Source organism: Alexandromys fortis, unplaced genomic scaffold, assembly GCF_014885135.2.
Source record: "Alexandromys fortis isolate MF-2015 unplaced genomic scaffold, M_Fortis_MF-2015_v1.1 scaffold_1, whole genome shotgun sequence".
Classification (NCBI taxonomy): Eukaryota; Metazoa; Chordata; class Mammalia; order Rodentia; family Cricetidae; genus Alexandromys; species Alexandromys fortis.
The window spans coordinates 3,906,522-3,925,068 of record NW_026067927.1 but is presented as its reverse complement, the minus strand read 5'-3'; the positions used below and the strand labels follow the sequence as shown (position 1 = coordinate 3,925,068).

At 55.2% G+C, this 18,547-nt stretch overlaps 1 protein-coding gene across 1 annotated transcript; it reads left to right on the top strand.

Moving 5' to 3' along the window:
- Nucleotides 1-718: 718 nt before the first annotated feature.
- Ccdc102a (coiled-coil domain containing 102A) lies at nt 719-17,105 on the top strand. Its single transcript, XM_050144412.1, has 9 exons — nt 719-850; nt 4,982-5,710; nt 7,107-7,333; nt 9,104-9,212; nt 10,872-10,988; nt 11,333-11,542; nt 12,925-13,095; nt 13,647-13,750; nt 15,989-17,105. The coding sequence occupies exons 2-9, from the start codon at nt 5,129-5,131 to the stop codon at nt 16,116-16,118; spliced, it is 1,650 nt and encodes a 549-aa protein (XP_050000369.1). The 5' UTR covers nt 719-850; nt 4,982-5,128; the 3' UTR covers nt 16,119-17,105.
- Nucleotides 17,106-18,547: the final 1,442 nt, after the last annotated feature.

The window sequence follows — 18,547 nt, the reverse complement described above, 5'->3', positions numbered from 1 at the left end:
CTCTGCTCCCCTCCCTGCCCCTCCCCTCCCCTTCAACCCTCTCCCAAGGTTCCTATGCTCCCAATTTACTCAGGAGACCTTGTCTTTGAATTGAAACATTTTTAATCAAAAGGTATGACTCATTCATCTCCACAGTCTTTATCTTTTCTAGACAATCATCAATGTGGCCTAGCTGCTCGGACATTTCTGTGACTTTTGGTCCTCTATGTAAGACAGAAAGACCTCGCACCAGGATGTGGTGGAGAGACACAGCCTGATCTTCCTCTTCTCTTGACAAGGCTACTAACACTCTACCCCCAGGAGAGAGGTAGCCCCCCTCCTCGACCGCAAGGGCTGTGCGCAGGGGGTAGGAGGGCTCTGCCAGGCACCATCTCACAGAGGGAAAAACTCCACAGTGTGGGTAGGTCCCCATCACGCTCCGTTATAGGCCTGAGGTCACTCTGGTTGTACAAATAAGGGAAATTGAGGCCCGTTGAGGACATGGACTCTTTGGCCCAGGTCCAGTCGATGACAGCGCTGGCACTGGGAAGAATGCAGTTAACCAAAGTGAGGACTTGGTGACGCTCCACGTGGGCCCGTGGTGCCCACTCCTGTCCCTGGTTGGCGGGAAAGCCGAGGTCGTGGAAGACGCGTGAAAGATCCCACGCTTGGGTGAGCCAGCGGGGGTCCCGTGGCCTGGCCCCAGCCCGCCGCAGGCCGCGCCCCACACGGGGCCCCCGCCCGCTCCCCTTCCCCTCCCCCGGCGGGAGGAGGAGACTCGGCGGCCCTCCCCCAGCCCTCCCGACGGCCGCTGCAGCCAGCCCCGCGCCCTCTCCGCCCTGCGCGGCATCTAGGACGTCCGGGACCCGAGGTGAGAGGGGATCGTGGGGCGGGAGGTCACGGCGGCCGGGGATTTGCTGCGGCCCGGAGCCTCTCACGCGCGGGACGAGCTTTGCTGCCGGGACAGGAGCCGGGGCGGGGCCCGACGAACCCCAAACTCTGAGCCCAACTTTCTAGTCCCCTCTTGGGGGTCCCCCAACCCGCACCCGCCCCGGCGGGGGCCAGGTCCCGAGGCCGGACAGTGGGGGAGGGGGCGCCCGTGGAATGCCGGCCGGACCGGGAGGGGCGGCGGGCGGGGGCGGAATGTGGAACTCTCCCGGGGGACCCAACGTGGTCACCATGGCGAGTGCCGGACGGACGGGTGGCACTGGCCAATCAGAGCCCGGTTTCACTCCCAGACCCTCGGCACTGCCAATGGAAGCCGCGCGGTGGGGTGGGCGGGACCTGCCTTCCAGGACCGGACCCCCGCACCCCCGCCAGCCGCTAGGGGGAGCGGGGCTAGTGGCCCGCGAAGGGGCGACCAAGTAGGGACTGAGGCTACACAGGGCCCTGGAAAGCAGAAAACTAACTTCGGGAAGTAATGGGGACTGGTGGAGCAAGGGCTCGGGGCTAAGAGGAGGAAGGGGCCTCAGCAGCCCACTGCTCTGGCAGTGCTGGGGTGTAGTCTGCATGCCTCTTCCCCATCCCGCGGCTTCAGTCTGTGTAAGTGAGATGTGCCCCTTATTCAGCCCTGAGCTTTTGTGGGAGTTGGATTGGTTCTTATTGGCGCGGAGTCTGCATACCTGCTGGAGGTCTTAAGAATCATGTTGGTGCCTCTCTATTCTATACATAAGGAAACAGGCCCAGAGACCAGGGACCTGCACGTTCCACACGGCATATCGATAGCGAAGCTAGGATTAACGTCTGTTGTACACGACTGTGCCATCCCAAGAGTTGCTGAGTTCTGGGACTGGAGTCGGTGCCCACGAAGGCTTTCACTTTCCCTTATCCAAGCCGCATTTGTTTGGTGGGCCTCATGTCTGAAGATCTCCCAGGGAGGTAGTGCTCCTCAGATAATCATGACCCAGCCTCAGAGGCATCCAGTTCCACTTTTCCTGCTCCGTTTACTACTAGGATGCTGTATTGTGGCAGGCAAGTAACCGTCCATCTAGGCCTCGGTTGACCCTGCTGTAAGGGAAATGTTGGAATTTGTGACTTAGGATGTTTTTTGTGACTCTTTAGTTCAATATTGTACTACCTGGGCTCTGTTCCAGCATGGAGACCTAGCTCTCCCCCATCTCTCCCACTCCTCCGTTTCTCTCCTGGAGGTCCAGCAACTGTATGCTGGGCTCTCTCAATATCCGACAGTCTGTGGGCTGACCAGCCTTGGGCCCTGCACTTATCCAATCAGGCAGTCCCCCTGTGGTTTCCTACTGGGCTCTAATCCCTACCCGCAGCTAGGCCTGTGGCCCTGGGCTTAGCCCAGAGTCCACCTGAAAGATTCTAAGAGGATGTGGGCGGAGTCTGAGTTGTGGAGAGGTCCTTGGGTACCCCAGCCCGTCAGCTGGCCCCCGTCCAGGTCTTAGTGTTGCTCATTCTTCTCCACGGGTACTGAGAGAACCAACTGAACGCTGAGGATGGAATACAAAGTTGAGTATCTCCCTGTTCCCCCATTCAAAGAGACTTTCTCGGGCAAGAGATCAGATGTGTAACTCTGACCTTGACCTCGGATGGGCTTAGGCACCTACTTGTATTAGCAATGGGCTGAAAAACGACTTCTGATTTATGGGATGATACAACTCTCCCAATCTGATCCCTTAATAGGAGCTTTGTCCGTCTTCCCTGAGCTCAGGAAACATTCACTTAGCATCCTTCCTGGCTCAGCTCTGGTCAGATAGCCAACAAGACCAAGAAGCCTTTGAGAGCGTCACAGTATGTTCATTCCCCAAAACAAGGCAGTTGGGGTTCAGGAAAACTGGCATGAAATACCCAGAGCTTAGGAAAGACGAGGAAGTGATGCAGATGGGTCCTGAGGGATATGCGGGAGTTTGCAGATTTAGACAAGAAGAGGGAGAGAGGTTCCCAATGAGTCTGTGAACGAAAGGAAGACAGTGGCCACTCTCCATGGAGAGCGCTGAACCTGTGGCCTGCAATGAGTGTCCAGTCAAAGTGTCCTTGCTTCCTGGAGCAGGCAGGGACTGAGTTATGGCTGGGGTTCAGGAGCTCCGGGACCTGCTTGGCTCAGATGCAAGGCCGTATAATACAGCTCCACATCTTCTATCCCACTAGCCAACTTGAGGCAAGTACCAAGTTATAAGTGGCACGGATGTCCCTATGCAGTGGCATGCAGTGCTAGAAGGGGTCTTTGGCCAGGTATGGCTGCGGGATGGGACAGGGCATATCAGGACATTTCCTAATGGCATCCAAGTTGGAAGAGTGGGCTGGCTGGCTTTGGAAGGGATGTAGACAGGCACTCTCTGAGCCTGTGGGCGCTGCCCTCACCCTGAGCTGCTCCTCAGAGTGCAGTGGCAGCCGAAGGTAATCAGGAGCCACCCCCCTTAATGTCACAACAGGAAAAAGGCACCGACCCTGGGGAGGGAGGGGCAAGTGACAGGCAGCTGGGCCCTGCCTGCCTATCTATAGCATGAGGCATGAGCAGGGCCTCTGTGTACCTGGGTTTCCACAACTCCTTGAGTGTTTCCAAGGCTGTTATGTGAGTAGGGGGTGGGGTGGGGAAGTGTTGCTAGGCGGAGGCCAGCTGCACAGGGGTCTGCACAGGTGTGCTTGTGGGGGTGGGGTGGGTGTGCTTCACCTCTTCCCCCGTGCATGTACATACCTGTTCTGGGCCTGAGGAGAAAGGCAGAAGGTGTTCACAGCCTCCCTGCCCCACCGTTCCTACCTTCCCCCCACCGTGCACCCCAGAGGCCAGGGCTGACTTTGGAGGCCCCAGCCTGGAAGCCATTAGGGGCCTGGATGATGTCTGCCCTGCTCCTGTGCCAGGGGCTTAGAATTTCTGGAAGGAGCCAGTTGGAGTCCTCTCTCAGCCAAGCAGAGCCCTATGCCAGGCCTGGCAGCTTCTAGGCCGTGGATGTGGCAGCAGCCCCCACTGCCACACTTCTACTGTAGGGTTGTGGGAAGACCGAACTTCAACACTGTGCTTGGGCTTCCTGCCAACTCCCTCCTCTCCTCTCCCCTGCAGATGCTCGTATTGTTTCTCTTAGGGCTGTTCTAGTGGAACTGGGCCAGGAAAACGGGGAAGGAGTGTGTGTTGAGATTTCCCTTAAGAGTGTATTTTTGGGGGTCCATTAGCATGCTGGTATATGTATACATGTGTATCTGTATCTATGCGTATGGCTGTGTGCCCGTAGGTCCGCCTCTGACTGTATGTGTCACTTATCCCTGTTTTGTGTGGCTGGGGTTGCTCGTATGTTCACAGATGTGTCTGTGTGTGCAGAAACGTCTAGATGCTTGTGGGCGCCAAAGCTACCAACTCATCACACAGGCCAAGACACTGAGTCAGAAAGGAAGGGTACACAGCCTGTCAGGAACGAGAGCCTGGGTCCTTGTGGCTGTCTGGTGACTGTCCATACAGTGCCTTTGGGGTTGAGATATGTATGGAACCTTAAGGAATGAGGGTGACACAGGCTTGGAGCCATAGCTCAGTAGGAGAGGGCTTGTTAATGGCGTCCCATGGAGGGGCTGGGGAGACAGAGACTTGGATCTGCCCAGAGGTTACTTGAATATTCCCAAGCCCCAAACATGAACTCCTGAAATGTAGTCTCTGCTGTATACCTGCCAAACACTCCGGGCCATGGACCTGCTAATTGTTAAGCAAGGCTCCAGGTGAACCTGAAGCGCACTCTGATGAAGGTATCCTGGGTTTCTTTACCCTGAACCCTGCCCCCATAGAGGAGAAGCGGAAGCCCAGAAAGGCCCAGTGGCTTACATGAAGCTCAGACAACAAATCAAGGGTTCGGATCAACCACCTTGAAGGGATGAGGGGAACTGGAGCCAGGGAGAAAGTGGCTGAAGGGTAGCCTCCTTGGGGCTGCCCTGGAACACACCTCCCTCCTCCTGCTTCTGCTGGTACTGCCCACTTCTTCCCCTGAGCCTGCACAGGGCTGGCTGATTGGGTGACTGTCAGTGGGGGTCACAGCCCAATAATGGTTGTGTTCTCTCTCAGGTCTGAAGAGGCGTCCGAGACGGGTATCCTAGGGAGCAGTGGGTCGCGGCTGAGTCGCGACGTCCATCACACACAGTGGTATCATGTAGGTCTCTTGTCCGGCATCGTCCTTGACGAGTTCGCACCTAAGGCCCGCCCAGCCTCACTATGAGCCACGGCCCGAGCCCGCGACTGGCGGAATCCCCGCAGCTGTCCAAGAGCAGCCTGCTTACCATCCTGGGCAGCCCTTCCCCCGATCGCATGGGCCCTGCCGACTCGCTGCCACCCACGCCGCCCAGCGGCACGCCATCACCGGGGCCGCCACCCGCGCTACCCCTGCCCGCGCCCGCCTTGCTGGCCGACGGCGATTGGGAGAGCCGCGAGGAGCTGCGGCTGCGGGAGCTGGAGGAGGCGCGCGCACGAGCCGCGCAAATGGAGAAAACGATGCGCTGGTGGTCCGACTGCACGGCGAACTGGCGCGAGAAGTGGAGCAAGGTGCGCGCCGAGCGCAACCGTGCGCGCGAGGAGGTGCGCCAACTGCGCCAGCGCCTGGACACGCTCACCAAGGAGTTGGCCGGCGCGCGCCGCGAGCGCCAGGAGGCTCAGGGCGAGTGCGAGGCGCGCGGCCGCGAGCTGGCCCGGCTGCGGGGAGCACGTGGTGCAGTGGACAAAACACACGATGGCCCGGAGCCTGAGCGCGAGAATGAACCTGTGCGCGACATCGGGGCGGAGAGGCCGCCTGGTAGCCAGGTGCGCCCAACTACACGGCTTAGAAGAAGGCTGGCATTTGGGCCAGCCTTGCACAGGGGCACAGGTGGGAGGGAGCAATGAAAAAGAACTAGTAAGGATCTGGTTTCCAGTGGGGAGTCTGTCAGCCCCACGTGGTGGTGGTGGAGAGGGCAGGTAAAGATCATCTTGCCTTGGAGAGCTCCAAGTTCTGGCGGTCTCCCCCCTCCCCCCATCCCCACACACACCTTAAATGTCATCAAAATCAAAGAATCTTCCACACCAAGCACAGGAGAGATCCATGGACTTGGCTTAGATTAGTGGTAGAGCTGGCTCTCTGGTCCTGAGCCAGGCCTTTGGGAGGGGTGTCAGAAAAGCTTTCCCCAAAGAAGTTAGTTAAGCCCAGACTGATAGGAGGCATAAAGATCAGCTGTGGGAAGTGCCAGACTCCATAGTAGGTAGTTGGTGGTCATGGCCTGCTGAGCCTGGGGAGTAGTGGTATCTATACCCTTCACTTCGTGCCTATAGATGTATTATCTCCTTAGTCGCTACAGCAGTCCCTGAGACAGGAAGATGCAGAACCAAGCAAGGTCTGTGTTGCTTCTCCAGCTGCTGGCTTTGCTCCTGATAGTGAGTGGTAACATGTAGTGTGGTTGGGACAGGATAATGGTACCAGGACAGGCCGCACAGGCAAAGTCTGGGCTTTGGTCCCCCGGAGACCGGATCCTAGCAATGAGACTTCGCTGACACCTTCCTCTCTGGCCTAGCCCTCTCCCTGTGGCCTGGTATTTGAAGACATTCTCTAACCTAGCTGCCAGGACCTCATCTTCTTCTTGCCCTCTTAGGGTTTGGTTGTCCTCACAGCCCTGGAGTCTCTAAGGACAGTGTAGGGAGCCTCAGGTCTGCAGTGTGTGTTTGCACACCAGCCCAGGCACTCTATTCTGCGATTCTCCTTTCTGGTATTTCCATCTGTCCTAGGTGGCAACCAGAGTGCCCCCGCCAGGACGACCTGAGGTCAGTAGGGTGGGAGGTCAGTCCTTCAGAAGTCCTCGGAGCCACCAATCTCCCTGTGACCATGTTTGCCCCTGAATTGGAATCCTAAGCCCTAGTAGAAATCCCCACTTCAGCATCTGTTCCAACTAGTTCACCCAGTGTTGGCATACTTGGGGTGACAGGGGGCCCTCCCAGGATATAGGAAATTCTGGGGGCTGGCAGTGTACTTCCAAGATGTGAAGGAAGAGGTCCACAGGAGGAGAAGGAAGTAAGCAGCAAAAGAAACCAGGGCCCAGAGGTCCGATGTCACCTGCCCCAGGTCACTTACTTAGCAAGCTCCTTCCAGAGCAGGGCCAGAGATGGCCATGAGGATGGTGGCCAGGGCGAGGCCCTGGGCCAGGTGCAGTCCCTACCTTGGTCCCCACAGGAGCTGGACCTGGTAGAGAGCCTGCTGAAGAGCAGAGCAGAGGAGCCTGAGGGCTGCTGGGACACCTGCAGTGTGGCGGCTGGGGGCTCTCGGGCTAGCTCAGGCCGCCAGGATCGCAACCGCCTGCCCTGGGAGGACACAGCCAGTACAGAGGAGGACGCCTCCAAGCTGACTGCTCTGCGGCTGCGGCTGGATGAATCTCAGAAGGTGCTGCTCAAGGAACGAGAGTGAGTCCTGAGGGGAAGGTGGGGCCTGGGGCTGGGCACCCTGGGATCCCAGGCGATTACAGGAAATCTACTGAGGCACAAGCTTGAATTTTAGTTACCTCAGGGTGATTTGGGGGGTTTTGGTTTTTGGGGTTTCTTGGGTTTCTGTTTTTGTTTTGTTTGGTCTTTTTGTCATTTCCCCCCTGCCCCAACCCCTCCCCAGCCCCTGCCAGATGAGAAAGGAACCCAGCCAGGGCTTTGGGCTTGTGAGGCAAGCACTCTACCATTGAGCTAAATCTCCAGCCCCACAATCTAAGATTTTAGAGTAGTGAGTGAATCCACTACTGCTGTGACTTTTTCATTTTTTAATCAAGATTTTTTAAAAATTTATTTTATGTGTGCCTTCTTTGCTGGGTGGTGGTGGCGGCACACACCTTTAATACCAACACCAGAGAGACAGAGGCAGGGAGATCTCTGTGAGTTGGCGACCAGCCTGGTCTACAGAGTAAATTCTAGGACATCCAGAGCAGTTAGTTACACAGGGAACCCTGTCTCAAAAAACAAATTATGTGTGTGAGTGATCTGTATGTATGTGTACCATGTGACTGTCTGGTGCCCATGGGTACCAGGATAGGGTATTGGATCCCCTGGAACTGGAATTATACATGGTTGTAAACTTCCATTTTGGATGCTGGGAACCAAACCTGGGTCCTCCGTAAGAGCAGCAAGTACTTTTACCTCCAAGCCATCTCTCCATCCCTCATCCTTTGTTTATAAAGTAGAGCCTCAGTACATGAACCCCAGCTGACCTTGAGCTTGCTGTGTAGTCTCTGGTGACCCCAAACTTCTGGTGACAGAGGGTAGCAGGCTCAAGGAAAGCGGGAATGGGAAAGGAAAATGGGAAGTCGGTTTTGGAGGAGTTTTGTTTGGCACAGGAAGGTAGCAATTTGTGAGTGGATGGATGGGTCTGGAGGCCCCAGCAAATTTGGGCTAAAGGTGAAAAGGCAGGGGTCCTCAATGAACAGGTGACCTTGAAAGCCAGGAATCTGAGAATCAGAAGTGGATGGACAAGGAGTAGGTTATGGCACGGAGTCCTGGCTCAGTCAGGTTCAGAGGCCAGCTAGAGGAAGGGGTGAGGGGAGAGGAAAGGGAGCCATCTGCAGAGAGTAGGAACCAAGAGAGACTGTGGAATAGGAGAGTGGGTGGATGGACGGAGCACTTAGCTGACCAGTGGATTTAGACTGTGTAGCTCATCACTAACTTGGATGACAGCACCTAGAGGGTATGATCGGATGCTCATGAATATTCTGCAGCCATGATGACCAGGAAATAAGCGTATAGATTATACACTTGGTTCACACATATGATTTTACTTTTGAAAAAAATCAAAATAAGAGCTTGGGAAGAGGGGACCAGCTCAGTGGTAGAGTGCTCACCGGGCATGTATAAAGCCTGGGGTTCTGTGGGTCGGGGGAGGTAGGGGAGGAAGGAAGAAAGCATGCCCTGTGATGATAGTCAGAATGATGCCTCTCTGGGTATCATTGCATTTTTGGCTAAGGAAAGCCAAAGGGACCGGTAACCGGCGGAAGCTGGGGAGAAGACGAAATAGCGGCGTCTTCCTGACTGCCTCCCCTGCCCACACCTCATCTTGGACTGCTAGCTGCAGAATGTAGGAGAATACAGTCTACCATTTAAACAACAACCAAATCAAGCTAATACACCCCCTGAAATATGAAGTCAAAACAAAAGGAGTCTAATAAAGTCCGTGTGCTTGCCTGTTCCCCTCCCCAGGGACAAACTGGCCCTGAGCAGAAGCATCGAGAAGCTGGAGGGGGAGCTTAGCCAGTGGAAGATCAAATACGAGGAGCTAAGCAAGACCAAGCAGGAGATGCTCAAGCAAGTAAGGCTGGAGGCTATTGGGAGGGAGGGGGCCTCCTGGTGGTGGCAGCTGCATGCTGGCAAGTTCTAGTCTTGGGGACAGGTTAGGGTGGAATCCCTTCACTTGGCCATGGTTCTGAGTACCAGCACCAGGGCAGGCAGGGAGATGCTGGTAGCCTAGCAGCTAAGGTCTGTGTGTTGAGAAGGCACCAAGACAGCATGAAGAGCCAGGCAGTGGTGGTGCATGCCTTTAATGCCAGCACTTGAACGCAGAAGCAGGAGGATCTCTGAGTTCCAGGACAGTCAGGGCTACACAGAGAAACCCTGTCTTGGGTGAGGGGGAAACAGCATGAAGGAGCTGGCTTGAAGAGACCAAGGAGGGTCTCTATAAGATGACTCCAAGCTAGGAGTGGCAGGTCACACCTGTAATCCTAGCGTGTGGGACACTGAGACAGGAGGATTGGCCTTGAGTTCAAGGCCAATTTGGGACAGAGTGAGCCCCTGTCTCAACATCCTTGCTCCACTCCCTACAAGACGCTATTTGGAGTGAGGCCAAGACCTAAAGGGGCTTCTCATTGTGAGAAGATAGGGGATCTGGGTGCTCACAGCGGCAGTCCTGAAATAGGCAGACACCAGAGTATCTGCTGGACACAGAGAAGGCTCGTGTGGGTGGAGAATCGTGTCAGAGGTAGGATTTCAGAGGGTTTGTGGCCAGAATGGAGGTGTCAGATGTATGTATGTCAAGTGAATGTATGTCAAGTGAAATGGAAGCTCCTTGCGGTCAAAGGAGCTATGTCCTCACCTTCCTATCTTAGCAGTGAGGCCCTTGAGTTTGGAAGCTGGCTTCCACTTCTGCCTCTTGTACCGATTGGGTATGGCCACCAGGGGGCGCAGCCATCCTGGGAAAGCCTTGTCGGATCCTCTGGGATCACAGAGGTCAAAGAACAGAGACTTGCATAGGAAAATTGTCCAGACCTGGTCTTCCCTGGGAATCTCTTCGAGCTCCTAAAAGAGTCCCAGGCCCCTCCCTGCCTACTTGACTCTCCCTTCTTCTTTTGGGGTCCAGGAACCTGGCCCCACACTATTCAGACTACCAAGTATAGTTGCGGAAGGACACAAATGGAGTACCAATGTACAGTCGAGCAGAAAAATCCTCTTGTGCCTGGCTTCCTTCCACAGCATTGTCGTAGAGGCTCACTATGTGCTTGTGGGAAGCAGAGCTTGGAGAAGTGCCCACAGCGGTTCTTATGTCTACACATGCACACTGGTGTTTAGAGCCACCAGTGTGCGTTGAGAGCCATGGGGAAGGCAAGCAAGTTCCCCAGGCTTACAGTCGTGGGCAGTGGGACGAGGCCAGGTGGATGGGAGGAGCACACAGGAACAGGAGTTGGCCGTCTATCTAAAGGGACTGAGAAAAACCTCGGAGGGGCTTTGGTGTGTGTGTGGGAGGGGGGGTTGAATTGACTTTGTTAAAGTTCACTCTTGATTCCCATGATGGACAGTAAGCTGACCAAGTCACGTGCAGGTACCAAAAGGCCAGATTGTGATGAGGTAGGAGGGGACAGACATCTGAAATACCGAGTGGCCCCCATTACCCTAGCTGGTACTCACCTTCATTCAGCATTACCTCTGGGCTCTATCCTGGTGGTCCTCATGACCAGGCTGGGCGATGTCTTTGCAGCTCAGCATCCTCAAGGAGACACACCAGGATGAACTGGGCCGCATGTCTGAAGACCTAGAGGATGAGCTGGGCGCGCGCTCTAGCATGGATCGCAAGATGGCTGAGCTGAGGGGTGAGGTGAGTGGCTGGCAGGAGGGAGAGGCAGTGCCTGGGGCTCAGGGGTTCAGGGGACCTATTGGGCAATCCATGGAAAACAGACAGAAGCCTGTGTTGTGCTGTGAGGGGCCAGCCACACTCCAGGGGCCTAGCCTGCAGGAGGCACCCCCTTTCCCAAACAAAACCCAGAAGCACCCCCACATCCTGAACACGATGAAAAAAAAAAAAGCCCAGCGTAATTATAGCTACTGCAGCTGGATCTGCTTCCTGGTGCCATTTTTGGCTGCAGGATGGGGGGGGGTACATCTAGCTTGTCTCTCCACCCCTGTCCCCCAGGAGTCTCACTGCATCCCTCGCTGTTGCAGATGGAAAGGCTTCAGGCAGAAAATGCAGCCGAGTGGGGCCGCAGAGAGAGGCTGGAGACGGAGAAGCTGGGCCTAGAGAGGGAGAACAAGAAGCTGCGTGCACAGGTCGGAGACCTGGAGGAGGCCCTGGCCCGCAGACGGCGACAGAATGCCAGTGCCCTGGACTGTGACCTGAGAGCCAGCCAGGCCGCTCTCTTCGAGAAGAACAAGGTGGGGCTGAGGGTGATGCCCAGGGCCCCCATCCAGCTAACCAACACTTACTGTATGTCCTGCATGTGGATAACTGCAGTACAGGCTGAGCCTTCTTGGTCCCCAAACCAGACACCCCCAACTTTGGGCATCAACAGGATGCCTCAAAAGAGCAGGAAATTTCACACTTAGGTGTGGTAGGTCCCAGTCAAAATGCGAGGGCAATAAAAACGCTAAAGAAAATTGCAATCAGGCCCTAATGACATTCATGAAACTAATGGATTCTATGTTTAGACCCAGGTCCTGTCCCCAAGAGATCTCATGATATATATGTGAATACCCCAAAAGTCCAAAAATTCTGGAATCTAGGTTGAAGATAACGTTTGGTAGAGTATTTGCCAAGCATGCACAGAACCCTGGGTCTCCTCCCCAGCTCCATGTAACGTAGTGTGATGTTGTCCCAGTATCCAGGAGGTAGAGGCAGGAAGATCAGAAGTTCAGAGTCATCCTTGCCTACAGAGAAAATTCAACGAAAACTGAAATATTTTTGAGCCTAGGCACTTCAGATAAAAGATACTCAACCTATAAAACATTTATTAAACAACTACTATAAGATTAAGCCACTGGTAATTATGGTGGCTACGTGGACTGAACACCTGCTGTCTGATAGTGACAACAGTGGACAGACAGGTGTGTCTACCTGCTCCATGAATCTGGTGGCTTAGAAGGACATACTGCTCTTATCATATGTGGTTAGGCCTATTCCTAAAGAGCTTGAGCTGAGGTCTCCGGGAGAAACAGGAGGTAACTGGTAGTGAGCTGACTTTCCGAGGGTAGAGCGAGAACTGGGGAGTCACGGAAGAAATGGGGACTCCCGACTGGACGGGTGTGACAAGGGGGCCCAGGTCGAGGAAGCAGGAACTGTGGGCTGTGTTGTGAGAGCAGTAAGCAGAGCGGGGTGGGCGACTGCCAGGTGGAGATGGGAGTGAGACACCCCAGAGCGGGGTGGCCATCTCTCTTCCTGGCTGTCCCACTCTGACCTCAGCTTTCTTCCCGTGCCACATAGTTACTCCACAGTCTGGCTCATCCCAGACTTAGAAGTTTAACATAGGCCTGTCACCAAGACTGTAGACCTCGCTGCTTCCCCAGACCCTGACCTGAAGCTCCCCAGCCCACTGGACACCTTCCTGGCTCATTGCACTTATACATCCAAGTGGAGCCACTGAGTCACCCACCACCCAGCCTTCTGACCTCACTAGATGGCACTGCCAGCCCCCAGTTGATCACTGAGCTTTAAAGTGTGACATTCCTGTAGAGGAGACGCCAGCCCTCCCCCCCCCCACCTGACTGGCCCCCGGGCCTCCCCGAGTGGGCATGTGACCTGAGCCTTCCCACCCCTGCAGGAGCTGGCAGATCTGAAGCATATGCATGGCAAGCTCAAAAAACAGTTCCAGGAGAAGGTGGCAGAGCTGGCACACGCCAACCGGCGTGTGGAGCAGCACGAGACGGAGGTAAAGAAGCTGCGGCTGCGGGTGGAGGAGCTCAAGAAAGAGCTGGCCCAGGCTGAGGATGAGGCAAGTACTGGCAGCCCTGAGAGGACTGGAGCGCATGCCCACCTGTGCTGCTGTATACGGGGGCGCCTGGCACCTAAGGCGGGGAGCGGGTGACGTCAGGTGGAGGGGAAGGATAGTGGGTGAGGTGAGGTGAATGGCTGTGTGGATGGTTAGGTGGAAGGCAGGAGGATTCCACGTGCACGGAGAATTAGACGGACAGATGGATGGATGAGCTAGAGGAACAGGTGGCTGCTGGGTGATGATGGGTATACAAACAGATTGATGACTGGCTGGGTGAGTGGACAGGGCATGAAAGGCATCTCATGAGAAGTAGGTGAGTGGGGGGAGGGGCTATGTGGCTGGGCAGTTGAATAGGTGCTGGTTAGACTGATGCATGCTGGGTAGATTTGGAGGCAAGCAGCCGACAGCAATGGAAAACAGAATGGAAGTGGTCCTAGGGAGCCTCAGGAACAAGAGCTGGAAACTGGGCACAGAGAACAGGAGACGTGACTGAGCAGCCAGGCAGCCTCTGCCCAAGCTGATCCTCCTGTTCTCTGTCCTGCTCGACCCAGCTGGATGAGGCCCACAACCAGGCACGGAAGCTGCAGCGGTCACTGGACGAGCAGACAGAGCAGAGCGAGAACCTGCAGGTGCAGCTGGAACACCTGCAGTCCAGGTGGGCAGGGGTGCTTTGCAGGGCGGGGATGACCCTGAATGCACAGGGACCCTAGTGCACAGGGCAAGGGCCAGAACTCTCAAGAAAGCCAGAGGGGAAGACCAAGAAGGAAGAGCTCCTGGGGCCTGAATCCTGTCCTCTCTGAACAGGAAGGGCCAGGGCCAGGAAGCTGGTGGGGAGTGGCTGCAGGAAGACAGCCCATCTGTAGGCTCTGGAATTGTCTCCCTCGGGTGGGCCAGCCGGTGGTGTGAGTTCGTGGAGGGCTGCCAAGGAGGCTGGGCTATGGGCCAGCTGCCAAGGAGGCCGGGCTCTGGGCAGGGCCAGTGATACTGGGAGTCCTTGGCAGGAAGGAGCATGCGCCGGGGTCTTAGGGATGAGTGACCCCAGGGTCAGCAGGAATATGAAAGGTTGAAGGGCAGGGAATGGCAGAGAGTGACAGGCCAAGTCCCTCAGCTATAGCAGTTATATAGGAACTGTCGGCCCCTAAAGGAAGTGGAGAGGTGCTTAGATCCACCCACCTGGCACACCGTCCCCTTTCCTGTCCCCACGCCCTGCCCAACACTTGAAATCCTGCCTCCTTCGTATACTTCACTTCCAGGACCACCTGGACGTGTCAAAGCACTTCAGGCAGGGCCCTCCAGAATCAGAGCTAAGAAGCCCCAAAGCATGTGGCTAGTGTGGCCACACCCATACCTGCCTTCTTACCTGTGGTCCTGCAACCAGAATTCTTGGGTAGGGGAAACACTGGGTGATCTTAGGACACGGAACCATTGTGGGTCAGCTCTCCCCACTGTAAAATGGAGACCAGTCACTGTGGAAGTGAAGAGGGCTTATTGAATCTTTAAAAAGCACCCGTGCCAACAGAGGCTGTGGTGTCATTTGCACCTGACGGGGGAATGTAGCTCGGCAGCTTGCTGCAAATATTCTACATCTGGGTTTGATTCCCAGCGCCACATAAACTTAACCTGGGCTTCCATGGGTGTGATGCCAGCACTCAAGATAGAGACATTGGCGGTCATCCTCAGCTACATAGGGAATTGGAGGTTAGCCTGGGCTGCAGGAGAATTGGGCGGGGGGGGGGGGCGACATCTGGACCAACAAATACTGAGTCGCTCTTGGCACCGATTGGCCATTCTCATTGCCTCTCCTGGAAGGGGACTTACATGTGGGCTAGATAGATATTGTGTCAAGAACCTACTGTGAGACGAAGAAGGGGCCTGATCCTTCCCCTCAGTACTAGAAGACAAAGGAAAGCCCTTTGTGACTGCCCAATAGTGGGTGGCCTAGTGGAATCTCCTGATGGTCAGCAATGGGTTTATTGAGCATCTACCTAGTGCTGTGTGCTGAGAGCTTGTGGTTGGGAGAAGTTTTGGAGCCAGGCCTCACGATTATGTGGCATAATTGGAGTCTCGGTTTCCCCATAGCCTGGAGTGACACCTGAAATTTATATAGGGCCCAGGCACTGATCTGGGCTTATTGTATGCCCAGCTCCACATGGTCCAGCCCTGTACATACACACCCCAACAGGTCACTCACAGCCTGGGGCTTTCTAGAAGTCTCAGCCACATTCCTGGGGAGCCATAAACTCCCCAAATGGGCAGCCTGGCTCTGCTCAGCCTCCCCAGCACCTCTGCCGGGGGTGGGCAGGGCCACCCAGGACTGCTGCCTCATTTTAGTTTGTAACTTTTCTTGCTTTAATGTTCCGGGACAGCGCACTAAATCACTGTGCAGTAATGGAGCCGCACTCTCGCCCCTCCCTGCCTCGTTAATAATTCATGCCTTCCAGTAAGATGCGCGGAGCAACTGCCTTGTTGGGGGCAGTGTGTTTCCTCCACCTCCTCCTCCTCATCGTATGGATGAAGTTTGTCTAGCACATTTTGCCTTTGGAAATTGTACCGTGAGGAACTAGGGCTGAGCAGACACTAGGAGGGTAGTGTGCTCCGTGCCCTATTCCTTGGTCTCTTGGATCCCTATGAGGGACCAACCCCATCCCGGTCACCTCTGAGTCCACCATCTACACGAGAGCTGGCACTGCAGCTCAGAGGACAACCCCACTATCTCCTGTCTGAGTGACTTTAGGCAAGTTATTTAACTTCTTTGTGCCTCTGTCCTTGTGCATAAATTGGGGTGACAATAGCAGTCCCCCCATCTGAGTGCATTGTAGCTGGAAAAGGTGGAGCCACTGCCAGCACAGATGCTCTGTGACTCCTGCTCTGACCTGTCACTCTCACCCCTCAGGCTCCGAAGGCAGCAGCAAAACGCCCCCCTTTTTGGGAAGATCCGTAGTACCCGATTTGGCACCGAGGAAGCCGGAGATGGAGCCAGTGACCTCGACGAGGATGAGGACCTGCAAATCCAGGTGGCCTAGAACATCCAGGGCGGAACGGGACTGGCCCGATGCCACGGGTGCCCAGCTGAGCATCCACTCAAACCAAACTGTGCAGCTGGCCACGCTCTCTGCACTCCCCTGGGTCCCATCCCCCTGCTGTGGACCACTTCCTCCTTTCCCAGGAAGGCTGCAATCTCACCCACTCACACCCCACTGATGGGGATCCTGTTGGAGATGTATATTGTATATATGACTGGGCTTGCTTGGACCCATTCGATTTTATAAACACAGGATAGCCCAGCGCTCACTTCTTAAGACTCCACCCTGAATAGGACTTCATGCAGGGATGGAACATGTTGAGGGAGGCTTGGTGTTCTTGGAGGGGCTATTCATAATAAGATACCATGAACTCAGACTTTTGTAATAAATGGCGTTCAAGCTCTCAAGGCGGAGTCCTGAAACTGCAGGAGGCATGGTGGGTCCACATCACCTGCACCTAACACTGAACTGAAGTCCAGGATTGTTGCATGAACGAATGAGAGTACCCTAGTGGCTGACCGATCTGAGATCCAGGGAAGAAGGAAGTGTGGTGCCTGTCTGATGTGCACAGGAAGGGGCCTCAGTTCCACAACCTCACGGGTTCAATCTCTGCTCTTCCCTTTACTGATTGCAGCCTCGGGGACATCCCTCACCTCTGTGAGCCTCGGGGTTTCCACCTGTAGATTAGTGTTCCGTGGTTCGCTGGGAAAACACTGGGCAAGCCTGAGAACCTGGGCTCCATCCTTAGAACCCACATAAAGATGGAAGGAGGGAATGAGCCCTTTAAAGTCCTCTGACCTCAGCCAGGTGGTGGTGTCTCCGGACACCCTGGAGGCAGAGGCACGTGGAGCTCTGTGAGTTCAAGGCCAGCCTGGTCTACAGAACTCTTTCCAGGACAGATGGGGCTCCAAAGAGAAACACTGTTTCGAAAAACCAAAAGAGAAAAAGGTCTTCTGACCTCTACAGGTGCACACTAATAATAATAAATTTTGTAACTAAAAAACGACTTTAAAAATTCTTGGAGGTTTACCTTGGGCAGGAGGATTTGCTAGCAGGGTGACAGGCTGGTTGCTGTGGGATTAGCTGCTTGGGGGAGGTTTCCTCAGAGGAAATAGGAAGCCTTGTTTTGGTTGTTTATTTGAAGTAGGGTCTGGCTAGTATGGAGCTATGCAGCCCGCCCAGACTGTCCTTGAACTCAGCTCCCCTTCCTCAGTCTCCGAATACTAGGGTTATAGGCATGTACTACCACACCCAGATGGTAATTTTATTTTTGACATCTAATTTCTAAACTTAATTAGCAGATTCATATAGAATATGAAGAAAATCGGTATTGGAGCCACAGCCTCAGACCCTTAAATTTCCCAAAGTCAGAGGGAATCTGCATAAGTCAGGGTTGTGTCCGTGGGCAGATGGTGAGCTTCCTGTACTCAGGGGTATGCAAGAGGGCTAGGGCTCAGCCTAGCACCAAGAGAAGTTAAATTGAGCTCATACAAAGGCTCCCTGTTAAGAGTGGAGAGCTGCAGTAAACACTTTATCTCTGTGTGATCTGGTCAGGAAGGGTCCCTGGAGGCCACACTGCTGGGATTCAGAGGTGCCGTGAGCCGTGAGCCCCGGGGACCAAGGAAGGAATGAGGCTGCCGAGGGACCCCAGCTGGGAGTCAGAGCTCAAAGCCTGAGTCTTTGTCCTCACCAGGCCTAACTGATGGTGTTGGTGGGGTGTCAGAAGTTCCAGGTCTCCTCCTGGGCTCCCAGGTGAAGGAGAAAAAAGGCAGCTGTACCCGCATCCCCACCCTACCTCACACACCCCCGGAAAGCTGTCCCCAGGATCCAGCCCAACAGGAAAGGACCCTCTCCTGCCAGGGATCTTTCTTCTTCCTCTCTTAAACAGGAAATGGGCCCAAGGAAAGACTGGGAATGCTGCCCTTTGACCCCTAGGAGCTAGAAGCCAGGCCCCCACTGGCAGCTGCTATTTCCAGACACAGAGCAGAGCCCTGGCTCCCCCAGACTCCCTGGCACCTCCAGAGAGATAGTGCGGAGCAGGGGCCTCTCGCAGTGCCTGTCTTCCCACCAGACTTGCTTGGAGAGGGGCAGCCGACAGAGGATCAGGCCTGGGAAAGGGAAGCCGGGGAGCATCTGGGGGATGTGGAGGATGGGGGCTGGGCTCTTCTCACAGCGCTTCCTTGGGTCACAGCTACTTTCAGTCAAAGTCACCTGGGGGTCATGGCCCACAGAAGCATTAGCTTTCGGTTCACATGGTGCCTTAAGGAAAATCTTTAATGCTCTGCTAATATTAGTCCTGGGAAATTTGCCCGTCAAAATGTGGGTTTCCCTCTCCTGAGCCGTCAGCACCTCTGACCGCACAGCCCCTGCTCCCACGAGGCCACAGCTCCCATGTGGCCGCAGCGGGTCTCGGGAGATAAGAGGCACCC

Excerpts from the sequence above, each read along its gene's own strand:
- Ccdc102a (XM_050144412.1), top strand. The coding sequence starts at position 5,129 with ATGAGCCACGGCCCGAGCCCGCGACTGGCGGAATCCCCGCAGCTGTCC. Across the intron at positions 5,711-7,106 it reads AGAGGCCGCCTGGTAGCCAG|GAGCTGGACCTGGTAGAGAG; the intron begins GTGCGCCCAACT and ends TGGTCCCCACAG. Across the intron at positions 11,543-12,924 it reads CTCTCTTCGAGAAGAACAAG|GAGCTGGCAGATCTGAAGCA; the intron begins GTGGGGCTGAGG and ends CCACCCCTGCAG.